Genomic DNA, 18,766 nt, shown 5'->3' on the forward strand with positions numbered 1-18,766 from the left:
GAACGGTAATCGCTAGACTTTAACGGCTGTATTTATAAAAACTTATTTTAGGTTTATTAAACAATTTTAGGCAAAATTCAGGAAAATCGTATTTATAAACGTGAAATAGCTTAAAACACCTTCAATAAACCATTGACAATTAGAAGAATTTTATTGTAGATTTTTAACAATTTTTTTCTCAGATAAAGATTTTTCCGGTAATTTTAGGTTGATTGCGAAAACTAATTATGGTTTATTTTAAAATAAAATCTAAAAATTCTAATTTTAACGTTTACAAATTTGTAAATAAAATCCCAGAAAATTTTTAAACGATTATATTTTGAGGAAAAAACTCAAATCTAGGCATTATTAGATTAATGCATGAATATTTGACAATATTTCAATTGTCCAGCACTATTTTTAGGAAATTTGGAAATGCCCGTCTGTCAATCAAATGATGGACAAAATCATTTGATTTGGCTTTTTCAAAGTTTGTTGGTTAAATATAATGCCATAAAGTATTTAACCATGTAAATTATATTGATTAGTGTTATACTAATGCAAAATATATTCGCCGGCATTAAAATTAGTCAAATATCAAAGAAATTTATCAATATTTGCAAAAATTTATCAAAAATTACAAGGAAAATAAGTAAAAATAAGAAAATGTGTCATAGTGATGTATATTTTGTCGCAAAATATCCGTTATTCGGATACTTTTAATAATAATTAGAAATTATATGTTATATTTATACATCTGAACTAAATAAACATTTATTAAAGCCATATATATATTTATTATACCCACCATCAAAAAATATTCATCTAAGACCCATAAAAGTATATATATTCTGAGTCCTTATAAGATTCTAAGACGATCTAGCCATGTCCGTCCGTCTGTCCGTCTGTCTGTCTGTTGAAAACACGATAGAGTCCAAATGAAAGCAGCTAGCGAGCTGAAATTTTGCACAGATACTTCTAGTTTTTCTTAAAAGTTTGTTTTTATTGTCAAAAATCTATTATAAACAAAAATATGAAATTAAGAAAACCGAATCAACGAATATTTTATCCTAATTGTACGCAACACTAACACATAAAATGACAGCCATATTGTACAGTGCTGCCAACTTAAACATAAATCAGCACAATAGTTAATATACGTTTATTATTTGTTTATGAATATCACAATTTTATTAATGGTTTTTAAGGCTAAAGTATGCTTTAACTATTGAGTGCATTAAAAGCAAAATAAGATTTTTTATAAATACAAGCGTAAATATTTTGGGAATCATCATAAAACAAACCAAGGAAAATTTTGAAAGGGGTAACAAAAACACGTTTTTGCTTTCCATACACAGTGAGTCGGTCTAATGTACATATGAAGGGTAGGTTCAGTTATCATAAAATTGTTTAGACCGATTTTGGTTTATATATGGGAAATTTCATGTACCAAGGTTAGTACTCTTTGATAGTAGGCGAGACACAAGTTTTCAGCTTTATCGGTTAAGAACTGCCGGAGTCAGAAAGGGTCAAAATTGAACATTTTGGTCATACAGGGTTTTATTAAAATGAGTGTAAATTTTCACTTATTGGTGCTCGCAAAAATTGTGTAAAGGAGTACAGATAGCTATATCTTTATTCTTTCCAAAACATTTTTTTAATTTTTTTTAAATATAAAAAAAAATAATTTTTTTTTTCAAAATTACCCTTTTTTTGCTTAAAATAAAGCTCATAAAATTTCCTTGAAGAGCTTTATAGTCCCATAATGGGATGCGAGTGGGATATCTATCAAAAAATAATTTTTTAACTCAAGAATAATTTTTTTTCAACATTTGGCAATTAATTTTCCCCTATTTTTTGAAAATGGGTGTGTCTGATGTATTTTTATACAAATACAAATTTTTTCTCTAAAAATAACTCTTTAAAATCTAAGATAACTGTTAGTAGACTTTTGTTACGTGAATTTTTAACATTTTAGTTTTATTGACAATGTAAAATATATTACCCATTTCTTTTTTCTTTAAATAAACATTAATTAATAAGCTTTATACATAAACAACAATTTTTTTTCGATATGCTGTATTTTTTCAAGATATTAGGATTTTAAATGCAGACTGTATGTCGAATTTCATCGCTAAAACTGTTTTGGGGCCATTCTTGTATGAGGGCTATTCTCTTTTCATTAGGACTATATCGTGCTTTTAACAGACAGACGGACAGACATGGCTAGAATTTAATGAGGACCCAGAATATAAACTTTTGTGGGTCTATGACCAACATTTCGATGTTACAAATGGAATGAAAAAATCAATATATTTTATGATGGTGGGTATAAAAACAAAAAAGTGTTTTTATCCCCAACCAACCAACCAACCAACCAACACGTAAGTACCCAGCAAAATCTTTACATACCTGGTAAGCCAGAAAGTAATATTGGAAACAAGTAGAAACTACTTACTTTTGGAGGGAATAACTACTTATTTTTGCTTGACATTGACCAACAAATAAGTATGTGGTTACCAATTTACTTACATTGTGAATAATGAGTTATTTAGTTTGTTACAAATTGTAAATGAATAATTATTTATAAATCTACATACTAAAAACGAAGAAATAATATTCTGATTGTAATTACAAAAATAAAATTTTCCTCAGCCGGGATTTGAACCCAGGCGTTCAGTTATTGTCAGTGTTTCTTAATCCAGCTGTTTGCTCAATCGTCCATTAACTACTTGTCTTATTGTAACTTTGTGAACAGTTTTACAAAAATATAAATCAATCTCATTTCAAGAACCACCTACCTCTTGTTTGTTAAATAGACGCGCTAGACAATTGGGCTATAACATTTCCAAATTACTTTGCTCTATATCCGTAAGTACAAATTCAGATAAATAAAATAATATTGTTGATAATGACTACTCATCACCACTCATTACCAAATAATGTATGAGTTTTCTCTAGGAATGAATGAAGAATATAAGATTAATCGTATCAAGATAGCATAACAAAATAAGATCAATTCGTTTTTTTTTTTTATTTTTACCAAGAAAATACAAATATGTACATTAGAGGTAGTCAAAAAATACCGATTTTGTTTGTAAGGAACTTATTTTATTGTACCTCATTGGATAATTTTCTCTAAAATATAAGGTTTAGTCGAAATGTAATTGTACTATTAAAATTTTTGACGAAATCAAAAAAGTCCTATTGCTAACGAAATTTTATACGTTTCAATTTGTCTCACATATTCACTGCATGATTGTCATTTAATGGCAGAATGCAAGGGTAATATTTATACCCAAACCAGGGAATCCTAGCTATGCGACACCTAAGTCCTATCGACCGATAAGTCTTACGTCCTTCCTACTTAAAACCTTGGAACGGATAGTCGATAATATGGTTAAAAGCAGTATACCAAACAAAGACCTTAAATTTAAGCAGCATGTTTATGTAAAGGGACGATCGGTGAAAACCACTTTAAACGAAGTTGTCCACTACATATGTGAATCCTTCGATAGCAAACTTTATACACTGGCGGTATACATTGACATCGAAGCCGCCTTCAATAACGCTGATACTCTTATTCAATCCCTAGACCAGTTTTATGTTGACCGGGTGCTCCGTAACGGATCAACTTCATGCTAAGGAACAGATGGATGTACGATATAACTATCAGGAAAAAGGTATTTCGCAGTATACCGCAGGGTGGCATTTTGTCACCTTTACTCTGGGTTACAACGATTAATAGCCTCCTAAGGACCCTAACCGAGCAAGGACTTAGACCTGTCTGCTATGCAGACGATGTCGTAATACTTTTAAAGGGAAAGGATCTAAATTACTTGTGTAGAAGAGGAGGAGGAGGCTCTGAGCTTGGCTCAACCGAGAGGCCTCAATGTTAACTCGGCGAAGATGGAAATTTGTCTTTTCACAAGAAAGACAAAAATTTTTACGTATACTTACGGTGACCACATTTTTTTTAGCAAAATACAGAACAGGAGAAAATGAAATACGGGCCTTTTTGAAGAATGTATGTTAACTATGTTTGCTTATGATTTCCTGTTTATGATTTTTTCAACATTTAAATTTCTAATTTTTATTATACAAAATTCGCTAATATGTTACTAAGTAAACAGAATAGTAAATAATGATGTTTTATGCAATTATTTCATGCATATCGTTGTAAAACGTAAAAATTCAAAAAATTACCGTCAGGTACAAGTTCATAAATTTACTGAATACTGAACAAATACAGAACATTTTCAAGTTTTTTAGCAAAGAATAATTTATACAGAACATGGCTCTAAATACAGTACTGTTCTGTATAACACAGAACGTCTGATACTTAGGTGTAATCCTCGACCGGAAATTAAAATGGAGACACCACATAGAGGATAGGATCAACAAGGCACATCGATGCTGGGGGATATGTAGGAGAACTATAGGCATGAAATAGGGTCTTAGTCCTAGTATGACAATTGGCTTTATAAAAGTGTAATTAGACCAATTCTAGCTTATTCTTTAATGATCTGGTGGACTGCTTTGGACAAGAAGTGTAATATCAAACTACTACGGGGAGATCTGCGTACATGCTGCTTGCGTATAAGTGGCGCCATGTGTACTACTTCAACCAAAGCTCTAAAAACGTTGCTAGATATTCTACCCATTGAAACATGTTTAAGATATGAGGCGGCACTGACAGGCGAACGGCTCTTTAGGCGAACTGGCCAAAAGTGGTTATAGGACACGTCATCAATGTATACACATTGGAAGGATATACACAAATATCTTCGAAGTGATGTTATTCCGGAAATAACATTCCTTACTAACACTAATTGGAAAATTCTTAGGAATTACGTCCAGGAAACTGAGTTTCTGAACATTGAAAAATAAAATACTCAGTGAATTTTTTTTCAGGAGCGCACAACAGGCTCGATAGTGGCCTAGGTGTATTTCTTCGGATTTGATGTACTATACATCCTCCTATCAACGTAACCTAATGGTTTGTATATAAGATTCAGCATAACCGAATATAACACTCTTACTAGTTATTTATGGAAAGTTGATGTTTTTCTTACATATCTAAATTTAGTTAATTGTTAATTTGATCTATTATAAAATAAGAACTTCATTGTAAAATTGATTCAGTAGTTATTCATCAATTCAAACATTAAATAAAAATAAATAAAATATATAGAAGAGAGTTTTATTTAAAATTCACACACAAATTCAAAATATGTTTTAATTATAACAGGTGGTGCAAAAGTAATCCTCCTACATGTAATTTATTAACGTGTATTTCGCATGTGTTTTCTACACAAATGTCAAAACAAACTGACATTAGGGGCCTCGCAAAATTTATAGCATTTTCTTATAGGAGGAATACTTTTGCGCCACCTATTATATATTCATTACTGCAGGTTGCACAATTTACGAGGGTTTTGAACGTTTAAACGTTGTAAAATTCTTTAAATTATCATTATAGAACAAATAAATGTTTCTGTTTACTTTAATTTGTCAGTTAAAATAGTAAATTTTGAAATACTTACAATGCATTTATGATATTGTTGTTGTTCATCAAATATTAGTTTTTTTGTGGGATTTGTTGTTAGGAACGAGTTAAGTGTGCGCGGATTTATATTTTGAATACTTGGCATATCTTCACCAACTTCAGACGAACTTATAATTATTGTGTCTAATTTATACTGCTGCTGGCATGACTGTTCTGATGGCGATTGTTCATTTGTGTTGATGGTAAAATGTGTACCTTCATTTTGTTCTAAAGCTACTGAATCATCAGCATTATTATAATTTGATAACATTTTTTCTGACTCTGGGCTGATAATTTTGTTTGTTGGATTTATTCGTTGTCTTTGCGAGGGCTTACAACTTGTGTCGTGAGTGTTTTTGTTGTGGCTATTTGTGTTTGTGCTCATTACATCAATGTTTTGTTGTACATCCATCTCATCTAATAGCAATTCTTCATAATCATACTCACCAGGAAACTTTCTTAAATTTTCCTGTATATGTTTAAGACTTATCTTTTTATTGATGGTCATATTTTGTTGCCTTTTCTTTTTCGTTTTAATATATTTTTTATTTTTTGCTTTGCCCCCTTGCCCTGACGATTTTCGATTACGGATGCGTTTTCGATCGATTTTTTTAGGATCAACTCCTAACTCCCAATAACCACCTTTTCCTTTATCCTCTTTATTGCGGCCGATTTTGCGGAAGCAAGGATGTAATGACAAATTGTGCCGTATTGAATTCTGAAAAATAACATAAACAACATAATTTTAATATTACTATTCTATGGAGTTCTTGTTACATACATACATTCCACTTTTTCCGCACACGAAAAAAAGCAAACTTTCTTTCAATCCAAGTACAGATTTGTTGCAACGTAACACGTCTGCCATTTTCAAGCATAGCCATTCCAATGATATGCGAATAATTGAATGGAGGCTTTTGAACAACATCAGATTGATAATATAAAGCTGATTCTTCGTAGATTTCCAATTCCCTGTGAAAAAATTAGTACATTGTTTGCGTGATTATAAAAAATAAACAAAACAAGAACAACACGTAACGACATCAATTAGTCATGTCAAAAAGAATCGAATAGATACATACATACCCAGCAAAAATAAAATGAAGTACTTCCAAAAGAATAACATTTATCACCACTTCAAAAGTAGCAATTAGTGATTTTTTTACCTTCTGTGGAAGTGATGTTTAATGACATCCTAATAAGCAAAAATAATTCTATTTTTTCAATGCTGAAGATATTTTTGTTGTTCTTACATTTTTGTGAGATAAAAAATTTTATTTTTGGGCTTCTGTTTTAAATGTATCTATTGCTTTTATTAATGTTAATATTATTAAAGTCAAATTAGTTGTATTTTATAACAATATAATTTCACTTCCGAATAACTTACAAAAAAAGAGCATAAAAATTACTTCTTGAGAATGACTTCATAAGTAGCGAATTTGGAATCAAATAAAAAGCAGATTCCTCCTATGACAAGCCTGTGTTAAAATCGTCACTTGTTCAGGTCTTTTCCAGTACTTCCATTGAGTAAATTCTACTGCTTTTTCGCTTCATTGGAAGTTTTTTTTGCTGGGTACATACTCAGGAAAAACTTACATTGAAAAGTTATGAGTTAAAAAGCTACTTCTTCATTAGCATTTTAAGTCATTATTTTAACACGGTCATATCATTGGAGGCGAATACTTCCACGCTCGCTTACAAATAGGGAGTTAAAGAAGTACTTGCAAATTCTCTTACAAAGAAGTTGTTTAGTAAATTGTTAAATTTTTTAATAACAACAAGTTAGAGTGCTATATTCGACTGAGCCGAATCTTAAATACCCTCTACCAGCTATTTTTATAGTAATACTTTTTTAATTGATCAAATATTTGTAGAAATAAGTTTTCTCATGTCTTAAATAGAAAAACCCCAAGATTTAAACAGCTTAAGTCTGTTACAATTACAAGATTTATTGAACATTACAAACCTCATTTTCTTTTATATTTTTATAGCGACCTAAAATATGCTTTAACGATATTTAGTAATGTGCATGTGTGTGAAAGATTTAAGGATTTTCAAAATACATATATATAATTTTGTTCTACACAAATTGATAATGCAATTAGTTAAATACGGTTAAATTGCTTTTAGTGGAAGGACTTAATATGGGAGATATGGCCAATTATAAACCGATCGTAAAAAATTCTTTAAGCAAAATTTCTGTACATAAAAGCTATATTTCAGTCAAATTTTGTATCTATATTGTAATTTAGTAATAAGTAATGTGTGTTCAAGTGATTTTCTGAAGGGACATTTGCATGGGACCGAACGCACCCATGTTATGGACCTAATATTAATATAATACTAATATTTGTGCCTTGTACAGGAGCTATGACCAATTGTGGACCGATCCGAAAAAAATGTCATACTAATATTTCTGTGCGTATGAGCAATACTTATTCCAAATTTTATATGGATATCTTAATTTAGTAATGAGTTATGCGCGTTAAAGTGATTTTCGGGAGGGGACCTTGTATAGAAGCTATGTCCAATTATGGAGCAATCCAGAAAATTTTTTCTCTCAATGAATTGACATAAGATTTTAAGTTGTAAAATTTTTATGAAGATATCAACATTCTGACGGAAGTTATTAACAAAAAACTCATTTTCCGGGAATATGTACTTTTGAATGGGAGGTATATGAAATTATGGACCGATTCTGGCAATTTTCAGCAAGAATCAAGATATTGTGTAGAAACGAATATATGAAATTATCTTGCATAGTTTTCGAGAAAATTACATCAGAATGTGTAAAAAATGTTTATTTTTTCGGAGTTGTCTTAAATTTTGATTCATAACTTTTCTCGATGTGAACCGATTTTGCTCATTTTCAATACCAACTGTACCGGATAATGGTGAATATTTTGGGTGAATTTGGTTAAATTATCTTGCTTCGTTTTAACGTGAGCGTGTTTTACACAGACAGGCAAACGGACAGACGGGCATAGCTAAATCGACTCAGAATTTCATAAGGACCCAGAATATATATTCTTTGTTGGGTCTCAGATGACTATTTCTTGGTGTTACACACGGAATGACAAACTTATATAAACCCTCTATCACCACTGATGGTGGTGGAGGGTATCTATACACAGAACATACTCATGTCGAGTTTAATAATAAATTATGTGGCATTAAGTGGTTTTCAGAAGTGAACCTTATATGGGAGCTAGATATGGACCGATGCTGAAGAAATTTCTTATATGGAATGTAACCAATTATGGACCGATGTGGAAAATATTCACGGATGATTATACACAAAACAAATTCACGTCGAGTTTTACCCTGATAGCTTTATTTATCAATAATTATGCGCATTTGAGTGATTTTAGGATGTGGACCTTATATGGGAGCTAGTACCAATTGTGGACTGATCCGGAAAAAATTTTACAAATTGATTTATATCTATACAGAACATATTCACCTCGAGTTCTACCCTGATAACTTTATTAATCAATGAATTAAGCTCGTTTAAGTGATTTTCGGATGTGAACCTTATATGGGAGATATGACCAATTATGGACCGATCCGGAAAAAAATTCCGTAGAATGATTTATGTATATACATGTATGAATATGTATTCATGAATATGTTTTCATGTCGAATTTTATCCCGATAGCTTTATTTATCAATAAAATATGATCATTTAAGTGATTTTCGAAAGTGGACCTTATATGGGAACTATGACCGATTATGGACCGATCCGGAATAAATTTCGTAGAGCAATTCATATACACACAAAACACATTCATGTCGAATTTTATCCAGACAGCTTTATTTATCTATGAATTAAGCTCGTACAAGTGATTTTCGGATGTGAACCTTATATGGGAGCTATGACCAATTATGGACCGATATATTTGAGGATGTTATTAACGATAAATTAATTTCCGGGAATATGTACCTTTGTATGGGGGCTATGGGAAATTTTGGATCGATTATTACAATTTTAAACATAATTAATTATAGATGAAAAAAATAATCTGTGACAAAATTTGTCGAATTATCTTTGGTAGTTTCTGAGAAAACTACTCAAGAATTAGGGAAAAAAAAACTTAATTTTATTAGGTAGTCTGAAATTTGTACTCATAACTTTTTACGTTTTGGACCGATTTTGCTGATTTTCAATACCAAACTGCTTAGGAAAACAATGAATATTCTCAGTGAATTTGGTTGGTTTTATTTGCTTAGTTTTAACGTGAGTGTGTTTTAACCAGACAGACGGACAGACGGACATAGCTAAATCGACTCAGAATTTCATAAGGACCCAGAATATATATACATTGGGTCTCAGATGAATATTTTTTGATGTTACACACGGAATGTCAAACTTATATATACCCTCTATCACCACTGATGGTGGTGGAGGGTATAAAAAGAGCCAGCTAAAATATGTACGAACCAGGAACTTCGGTTTGTTAGTTAAATGTTCTACTCAATGCACCACTGCTTATTGCAATCAAACAAAATGTGCAAAGTAACAAAGCCGAAAATAAAGTAATTCTATATCAGATTATATGAAAGTTATTACCAGAGTACTTCTAAGTAATGCAGACCATAAGTACTAGTCATTGAAATGTTAGTAGTTATGGAATTACAACCCATTACCAAGTTTTTGCTTTTGGTATGTATGTATTAAAGACATTATTAACATTAATTACCTTTTAATTTTATTCAAAAACATTTCGTATCGCTCCGCAGGTGATTGTCGCTTTTGTTGATTAGATATTTTAATTGCGCGTGTTTCTTTGGATTTGTGTTGAGATATATCCGTGTGGACTCGTTGACTTTTCTGTTCCAATTTAGCTGTTAAAGGTGTAAAATCCAATTCATTTTCGAATTCTTGGCAATGTTGAGATCCCTGCTGAACTGTAGTTTGTTCTGTAGGAACTGATATATCTATTTTGTTTTTGTCTTTCTTTATATCTTCCTCTAATGTCATGTTAACAAAATCCATTGTTTGATTGCGTAATTCAATAAGCCAAGTAAGATTTGTTAAATCTCGCTCACCCTCCTCCTCTTCATCGTTATCATCATCAGCTTGATCTGTGCTAGTGTAATTTTCCTCATCATCATCATATTCATCATCGAGTTCAATTTTATCATCATTATATTTATACATATTGCAAGTAATTTGATCATGTTCGTTCCTAACATCTTGTAAAAGTTTATCATCAATCAATATGGTAGAACCTTCAGTCATATTGTTGGACCGGGTGATAATTTAGTTGTAAATGTTTATTTCAGTTATTCTTATAGCTAAATAAAAAGTAAACATAGTAAGTATAACAATTGTTCACCCAGCAAAAATAACAAAATAAAAGTACTTCCAAAAGAATAACATTTGTCACCACTTCAAAAGTAGTAACTAAGTGAATTTTTTTAACTTCTGTGAAAGTGATGTTTAATAACTTTCGAAGATATAATTAATAATAATTCTATGTTTTTAATGCGGAAGATATATTTTTTTGTTCTTACATTTTTATGAGTTAAAAAATTTTAATTTTATTTTTGGAATTTTGTATTAATCGTGTCAATTTCCCTTAATAGTGTTAATATTATTTAAGTCAAATTAGTTGTATTCTAAATACAATTTCACTTCTAAAAAAAGAACATAAAAGAATGACTTGACTTTTGGAAAAGAGTTGGCAATCCGGTCGTGCAAACAATAATCTGACTATTTTTTATAAAAATTTATTTTAATTAAATAAACGGTTTTAAAATAAAAGTTTTATATTTATTTTATTTGATTAAATAAACCTTTCTGCATCTGTGTCGTATCAAATAAAATGAGTGAAGACCGTCGCAGTATCAAAAATAATAATCTTGTCTGCAGCCAGTGCAATTTGGTTGTAGGTGAAAAAAAGATGATTTTCTTGAATGTGATAAGTGTTGTTTGTTCCCTACAAACATTTTCTATTGCGGAAGTTACCCGTATGAAACTTCCAAACGTGCTAAAAGCTCGCCAGCGATGTTGCGGAAGTATACGAATTCTTGTCACCAGTCGGGAAGAACTGATGCCGAGCTGGGGAACGTCTAAGAGTAACGTGGAAGATACTTCTGGAAGACCCCCAGAAGAAACTTCTAGATGACTCTTGGAAGTAAGGTATTGCCAAAGACTCTTCTAGATGTAAATAGGAAGTCACTTCTTGAAGTGACTACTTAGTATCATCTAGAAGTGTTCCTATCTTATCTTCTAGAAGATAAGTTTTCTCTTCTTCTAAAAGATGAGTTTTCTCTTCTTCTAGAAGAAGAGTATTCTCTTCTTCTATTTGTATACTCACCAAAATAAAATCTATAAAAATAAATCTAAATAAAATGAAATTTTATAGTTTTTATTGAAATAATTGAAATTAAAATAGTAGAAAAATAATTGATTTAACAACTAATTTAAAAAAAGTAATATATGTATGTACATTAGACCGACTCACAAAAAATGGTGCCTCATAATATTCGCTGTTATGTAATATGATGTTACCCAAAATATTTTCTGTTAAGTGTTGTCCATTATAGTATGTAGTATCATTTGAAAGGTTTTTTGAAGCCAAGTCTAGTGGTGCGCAAAATTGTGCATACATTTTATTTTTTTTTTTAGTGAAAAACCTAACAATTTTAAATATTTTGGAATATGACAATTATAAAAAGACGGTTATTTATGATTAATACATCATTGGACGCGGCTTTAAAATACCTTTTAAACGATACCCCGTATTGGATATTTTGTTTCAAAACAAACAAAAATTAAAAAAAATAATTCCAAAATACCTTTTTTAATTTGGTCCAGCTCACGAACGGTCATCGCTAGACTTTAAATATTTTGGGAATCATCATAAAACAAAGCAAGGTAAATTTTGAGAGAGGTAACAAAAGCACGTTTTTGCTTTCCATACAGAGTGAGTCGGTTTAATGTACATATGTATCCACAATTTAGAATTATTACCTTATAATAAGATAATTTTCAGGAAATCTGTATTAATATTCCAACTGTTGACTGGTATACTTCCAAAAATTGTAAAACGTTGGACTCTTTTTGTAGTTCTTCATAAATTTTATGATCAATCCATCAAATTGTAAGAGTTATATTTTGGAACGCATTAATCCTTCAACGAAGTAAACAAAAATAATGTTATAATTAATATTTAATATACATACTTTTGTATTTATTGAAATTACCTGTTATACTTTAGGAAGCAATAAAAATAGGATTCTCTTATGATCAATACATTTCCCACCGAAATTTAAACGTTCAGATCCATTTTTTACATTTTCTGCAAATAATCGACATTTTTAATGGAACCGCGTGATGAAATAAGACATATATAACTTACCAGATCCCTTTTTTATATTTTAATTCGGTTAGAAGTATTTTAATAGGGGGTACAATATTAGCTACTACTTTCTAAAAAAATAAAATAATTAAAAATTAATTTATTTATTTATTGTTTTTAATCAATAAAAACATTACCTTTCATAAACATTTTTTAAATAACTTGGAATTAAACCATCTATAAAGATCTGAAATTACTAAGCCATGGATTATTTTTAAAATTATTTACAGTCACTAACGATAGAAACACCTTAACGACCCTAAACGGGATATTGCTTTTGACACTAATACTGCAATACTATTTTGCTCTCTTCTAATTAAGGAGTTATACACGTTCAAAAACTATCTACTTAGGTAATATCTTGGGAACGGCATGCTCAATATTAAGAATATTAGTATCATATGATAGGTCATAGAAAAAGACCTGGTGTTAATAACTAAAAAAGTACCTATAATTAGAATAATTAAATCCAAAGCTATATGAAAATTAATAAAATTGTATTTATTTAAAAAAAGGTGGGTTTAAAAATATCTGTTTTCAATATTAAATATCTTATATGGGCAATTTCGTGTCGAGTGACCCAAGTCAAAAAATAATTTATGTATAAAACAGTAGTATTAATTTCAATATAATGATTCCAGATAGCGTTTGAATACTTTAAGTAAAAATTTTAATGTATTTGGTTACGATAATGAAATACAAATAAAATTTTAGCTCAAAGTGATCATACGTAATCTAGAAAAAGGACCTAAACGCGCTAATAGTTTAAAAAATATTGAAAGTTAAGATTTAATTCAAATAAATCTAAATAGGTTAAAAATGCAATATTCATCAAATGAAAGCCGAAACTTACAACTTGAAAAAGTCTTTAAATGCTTATAACTCCTAAACCAATTAAGAGAGAGACGAAATTTAATATAAAAACATTTTTAATTAAACATATTAGACTTCGTTTAAAAATAATGGAAATGGAAGCCGTTTAGAGTTGTTAACTTATTCCTAAAATATAGTACTATTTTAATGTAAAATATTACAACTTACTTTTCAATTTTATTTATTTAATTTAATAAACTTCACCAATTAACAAAACCTTCTTAAATGTTTATTAACAGTTTACTTTTAACACAACACTGTCATATTGTTTTTTCTTACTTAAGATTTACAATATATTAATTACACTATTTTTCTATGAACATTAAACTCAATAACTCATTTAAGTTTTACAATGAATAATTAAAACTGAACATGACTGGACAAAACGCAAAACATCACTGAACTTAGCAAAATTTCTGCATTATTTATTTTTATTTTTTTCGCGTTCACGCTAAAAAATGGAGTATTTATATTTTTTTGTTTTTGTACTCTTTTTACTATCATCCGGAAGTAACCTAAAAGTATACTTCCAGACGGCGAAAACTAGAAATCAATGTATTTTGTTTTTGTAAAATGTGTGCTCTCGTCTGACAATCGTCCAGAAGTGACTACAATCCACACTTCCAGATGAATAAAATACAACATTAATGTGAACACTCTTCAAACTGTCTTCCAGAAGTGACATAAACATACAAATCAAGAAGATACAAATTAGGAAACAATGTATTTGTTATTGTAAAATGTGTGTTCTCACCCAACTCTCATAGAGAAGTCACTAAAACGTATACTTCCAGATGAAAAAAATTCAACAGTCAATGTTTTTTGTTTAAGCAAATGGATGGACTCTTCTAACTATCATCCGGAAGAAACTTAAAAGTGTATTTCTAGAAGACGAAAATTCGAAATCAATGTATTTTGTTTTTGTAAAATGTGCGTTCTCGTCTGACAACCGTCCAGAAGTGTTTCTGACGTGGCGTCTGGGGTGATGCGCAATAGTTTTGTCTTCTAAATGTTTGAAGGGTTTTATCATTTGTCTTGTACAAATATAAACAAACGCAAGTATGATACACATACAAATGAAGAATATGTTTATCATCAGTGTAATGAAGTAAATGGTTCACTACAAGCTGAATTGGCTGACATCAAAAAAGAATTTAAAAAATTTGACCAATTAACTATCATACATGAGAGTATGAAGTTAATGTCAAACAAATTTGATGAGATATTAAAGGGTCTTAATGGACTGGAGATTGTTCAGAAAGAAAATAAAGTTTTTAAGGCTGAAGTGGAGACATTTAAAACCTCTGATAAATTTTTAAACGATCAGAGAGTCAAATATGATTGTTTGGTTCGTAATGTTGATATTAAAGCTGGTCCATCAGCTGTTGATGCTGTGTTGAGTATTTCAAATGAATCAAGGGTCGAGATAAAACCTGAGAGCATTAGTAATGGCTACTTTATCAATAATAAGAAAACCTCAATCAATAAAGATAAAAAGGAGAAGAAACAAGTCGTTGTGGTAAAATTCAATTCTATCGAAGGAAAACAGAAATTCATGTCGTTGAAACCATTTTTGAAAGAAAAGAACAAATATATTTTTATAACTGTTTACTTAAGCCGAGAAACGCTAAGCTTGCTTAATTATGCCATAGCCTTAAAAAATATCGGTTATCGTGCCGTATATTCGATTGGTGGAAGAGTTTTTATCAAGAGGAACGAATTTTCTGGACCAAAAATCATCAAAAACGAAGAAGATATTGATAATCTGTTGTATGAAGCTGCTATACATAAGCCAAAAGGACGACGATCGCACCAAGTAGAAGATTTACAGGAAAATGATGGTGAAACTAATGAAACGTATTTATCTTCTTAACAAACTGCAACTTATTCTAATAACTTTTTTATTTAACTTATTTTTCTTTTTTATAATGATAACTTTCATAATTTTAATTCATTCAATCATTATGTCAATAATAATCCATATTTATTTTTAAACATAATCTCTATTAATGTTAGAAGTATTTCCTAAATTGAAAAATTCAATAAATTTAGAAATTTAATTATTACGTTACCGCGTCTACCCAATATTTTAGCTGTTCAAGAAACGTGGTTAACTGAAACTGAATAACTGAAATATATAACATTGCTGGTTTTAATGCTGTTCATAGTTGCCGATCTGATGGTTATGGTGGCACCTCAATTTATATTCGATAAGATTTGGATTATGATGTTAATCTTTGTAAAAGTCAAGATTATGTCGATGCTATAGTTTTAACATTACTAAACAAGAAATTAAATGGTAAAACTATAAAAATTATGTCATTTTACATAATGAGTTTTACTCTGATAGCGATTTTCGGATGTGGTCCTTATATGGGAGATATGACCAATTATGGACCAATACGGGAGCTATGACCAATTATGGACCGACCCGGAAAAAAATTCCGTAGAGTGATTTATGTATACACAAAACATAATCATGTCGAATTTTATCCCGAAAGCTTTATTTATCAATGAAATATGTTCATTTTAGTGATTTCCGAAAGTGGACCTTATATGGAAGCTAAGACCAATTGTAGACCGATACAGATCTAAGTCGGTAGTATGATTCCTGTTCATATTATGTCAACATGTACAAAATTTTGTGTTGATACTGATATATTTGAGGAAGTTATTAACGATAAATAAATTTCCGGGAATATGTACCTTTGAATGGGGGCTATGGGAAATTTTGGATCGATTGTTACAATTTTAAACATAATTAATTTATAGATGGAAATAATAATCTGTGACAAAATTTGTCGAATTATCTTTGGTAGTTTCTGAGAAAACTACTCAAGAATTAGGAAAAAAACTTTTTTTTTTCGAGGTAGTCTGAACTTTTTAAGCTATGAACCGATTTTGCTGATTTTCAATACCAAACTGCTTAAGAAAACAGCGAATATTCTCAGTGAATTTGGTTGATTGCAGTTGCTTAGTTTTAATCAGACAGGCATAGCTAAAACGATTCAGAATTCCATAAGGACCCAGAATATATACATATACGGAATGACAAACTTATATATACCCTCTATCACCACTGATGATGGTGGAGGGTGTAAAAAAACAAGTAAGAGTGTTATATTCGGCTATGCCGAATCTTATATAAACACCATCAAATCGTATGCCGTAAAAGGAATGTTCTACAGTAAAAATCAGGGAGATCTTCGAATTAACAAAATATTAATTTTTAAAAACAAAATTTTTTTTGTCCAATTTTTTAACTATGAACATATATGAGAGGTAGTGTCAATTATGGACTGTTTGTCGTAGAATTTGGTAGAAAGATTTCGAGTCGTATAACACTTATTCGTTTCGAATTTCATTGCTGTTCTCGTATTTTTAATTCAGTCATAAGCGTAAAAGTAATTATCTGAAGGGGATCTTTTATGAGGTAAGGATAATTATGAATCGATACCCAAAAAATGTTGTACATAGATTGTGTTGTCTATGGTCAGCTATAGCCCAATTCTCATAAAATTCGGAATGAAGAATTATAATAAAAAGCTTTTTATGGCGAGTACAACGATGAAGTACTCGAATTTTTCTCATGGTGCCTTTATATAGGAGGAGTAGGTTCAATTTTTGACCGATCCTCATACAATTTTTTAATGCGATTTTTATTAATACAAAACTTTTTTATGTCAAAATCCATAGTTTTTTTAAGCCAGTAATTAGCGTTAAAGTAAATTTGTCAAAGGAACCTTATATGGGTGTAGGATCAATTATGGACCGATCCTTCCAAATTTGGTAGAGAAATATTGCTTATATAAAACATATTTGTGTCGGGTTTCATTATTATATTCGTTTATTTTCTGAAGGGGACCTATATGGGGGTAGGCTCAATTATGGACCGATCCTCAAAAATTTGGTAGAGAGATTTTGACGCATATAAGACTTATTTATGTCGAATTTCATCGCTATACTTTTATTTTTAAAATGGTTATGACTGTTAAAGCTGTTTCGGGGGGCCACTTGTATGGGGGCTATGCGAAATCGTGGACCGATATTGCCCATCAATATACCCCCATTATTTTTGATGGTGGATATAAAAAAAAACGAAAGTAGTGAATTTGGAATCAAATAATTACAAGCCTGTGTTAAAATCATCACTTCTGTAGGTCTTTTTCAGTACATCCATAGAGTAAATTTTACATCTCTTTCGCTTCTTTGCAAGTCCTTTTTTTGCTAGGTAATGTTCAATAAATCTTGCATTTATTTGATTTGAGTTCTAAAAATGCTTGGGGTTCTCTATTAATAAACACGAGAAAACTTATTTCTACAAATATGTGATCAATTCAAAAAGTATTAATATAAAAGTAGCTGGTGGTGGGCATTTAAGATTCCGCTCAGCCGAATATAGCATTCTAACTTGTTATACCCTCCACCACCATCTGTTGTGATAGAGGGTATATATAAGTTTGTCATTTCATGTGTAACACCAATAAATATTCATCTGAGACCCAATAAAGTATATATATTCTGGATCCTTATCAAATTCTGAGTCGATTTAGCTGTGTCCATCTGTCTGTCTGCCTTAAACACTCTCACGTTAAAACTAAGCAAAAGAAATCAGCCGAATTCACTGAAAATATTCACTATTGCTCTAAGCAGTTTGGTACTGAAAATCAGATAAATTGGTCCACAACATAAAAAGTTACTCATACCTCGAAAAAATTTCGTTTTTTGAGTAGTTTTCACAAAAACTACTAAAGATAATTGGATGAATTTTGTCACACGTTTTTTTCTTTGCCCAGGAATCAAATTTCCCTTAGCCCCCATAGAAAAGTACATATTCTCGAAAATAGAATTATCGTTAAACTCGGCAAAAATATCTGTATCACTACAAAATTTCGCACATATTTATGAACAGAAATCATATTACCAACGTAAATCTGTATAGGTCCATTATTGGTCATAGCTCCCATATAATGTCCACTTTTGAAAAATACTTAAATAC

General features: G+C 30.3%; 1 protein-coding gene across 1 annotated transcript in view; it reads right to left on the reverse strand.

Moving 5' to 3' along the window:
- The window catches only part of LOC119601029 (forkhead box protein O), a 54,313-nt gene that overhangs the window by 6,479 nt on the left and 29,068 nt on the right, over window positions 1–18,766 (reverse strand). The window contains exons 2-4 of the mRNA XM_037951687.1: window positions 10,228–10,825; window positions 6,313–6,499; window positions 5,526–6,245 (exon numbers count right to left, since the gene is read on the reverse strand). Coding sequence (XP_037807615.1) covers window positions 5,526–6,245; window positions 6,313–6,499; window positions 10,228–10,769 — 1,449 coding nt within the window. The 5' untranslated portion in view covers window positions 10,770–10,825. The remainder of the gene's footprint in view (window positions 1–5,525; window positions 6,246–6,312; window positions 6,500–10,227; window positions 10,826–18,766) is intronic.

Source organism: Lucilia sericata, unplaced genomic scaffold (genome assembly GCF_015586225.1).
Source record: "Lucilia sericata isolate MDLA Ls3-8-SP2 unplaced genomic scaffold, ASM1558622v1 Contig000136F_arrow, whole genome shotgun sequence".
Classification (NCBI taxonomy): Eukaryota; Metazoa; Arthropoda; class Insecta; order Diptera; family Calliphoridae; genus Lucilia; species Lucilia sericata.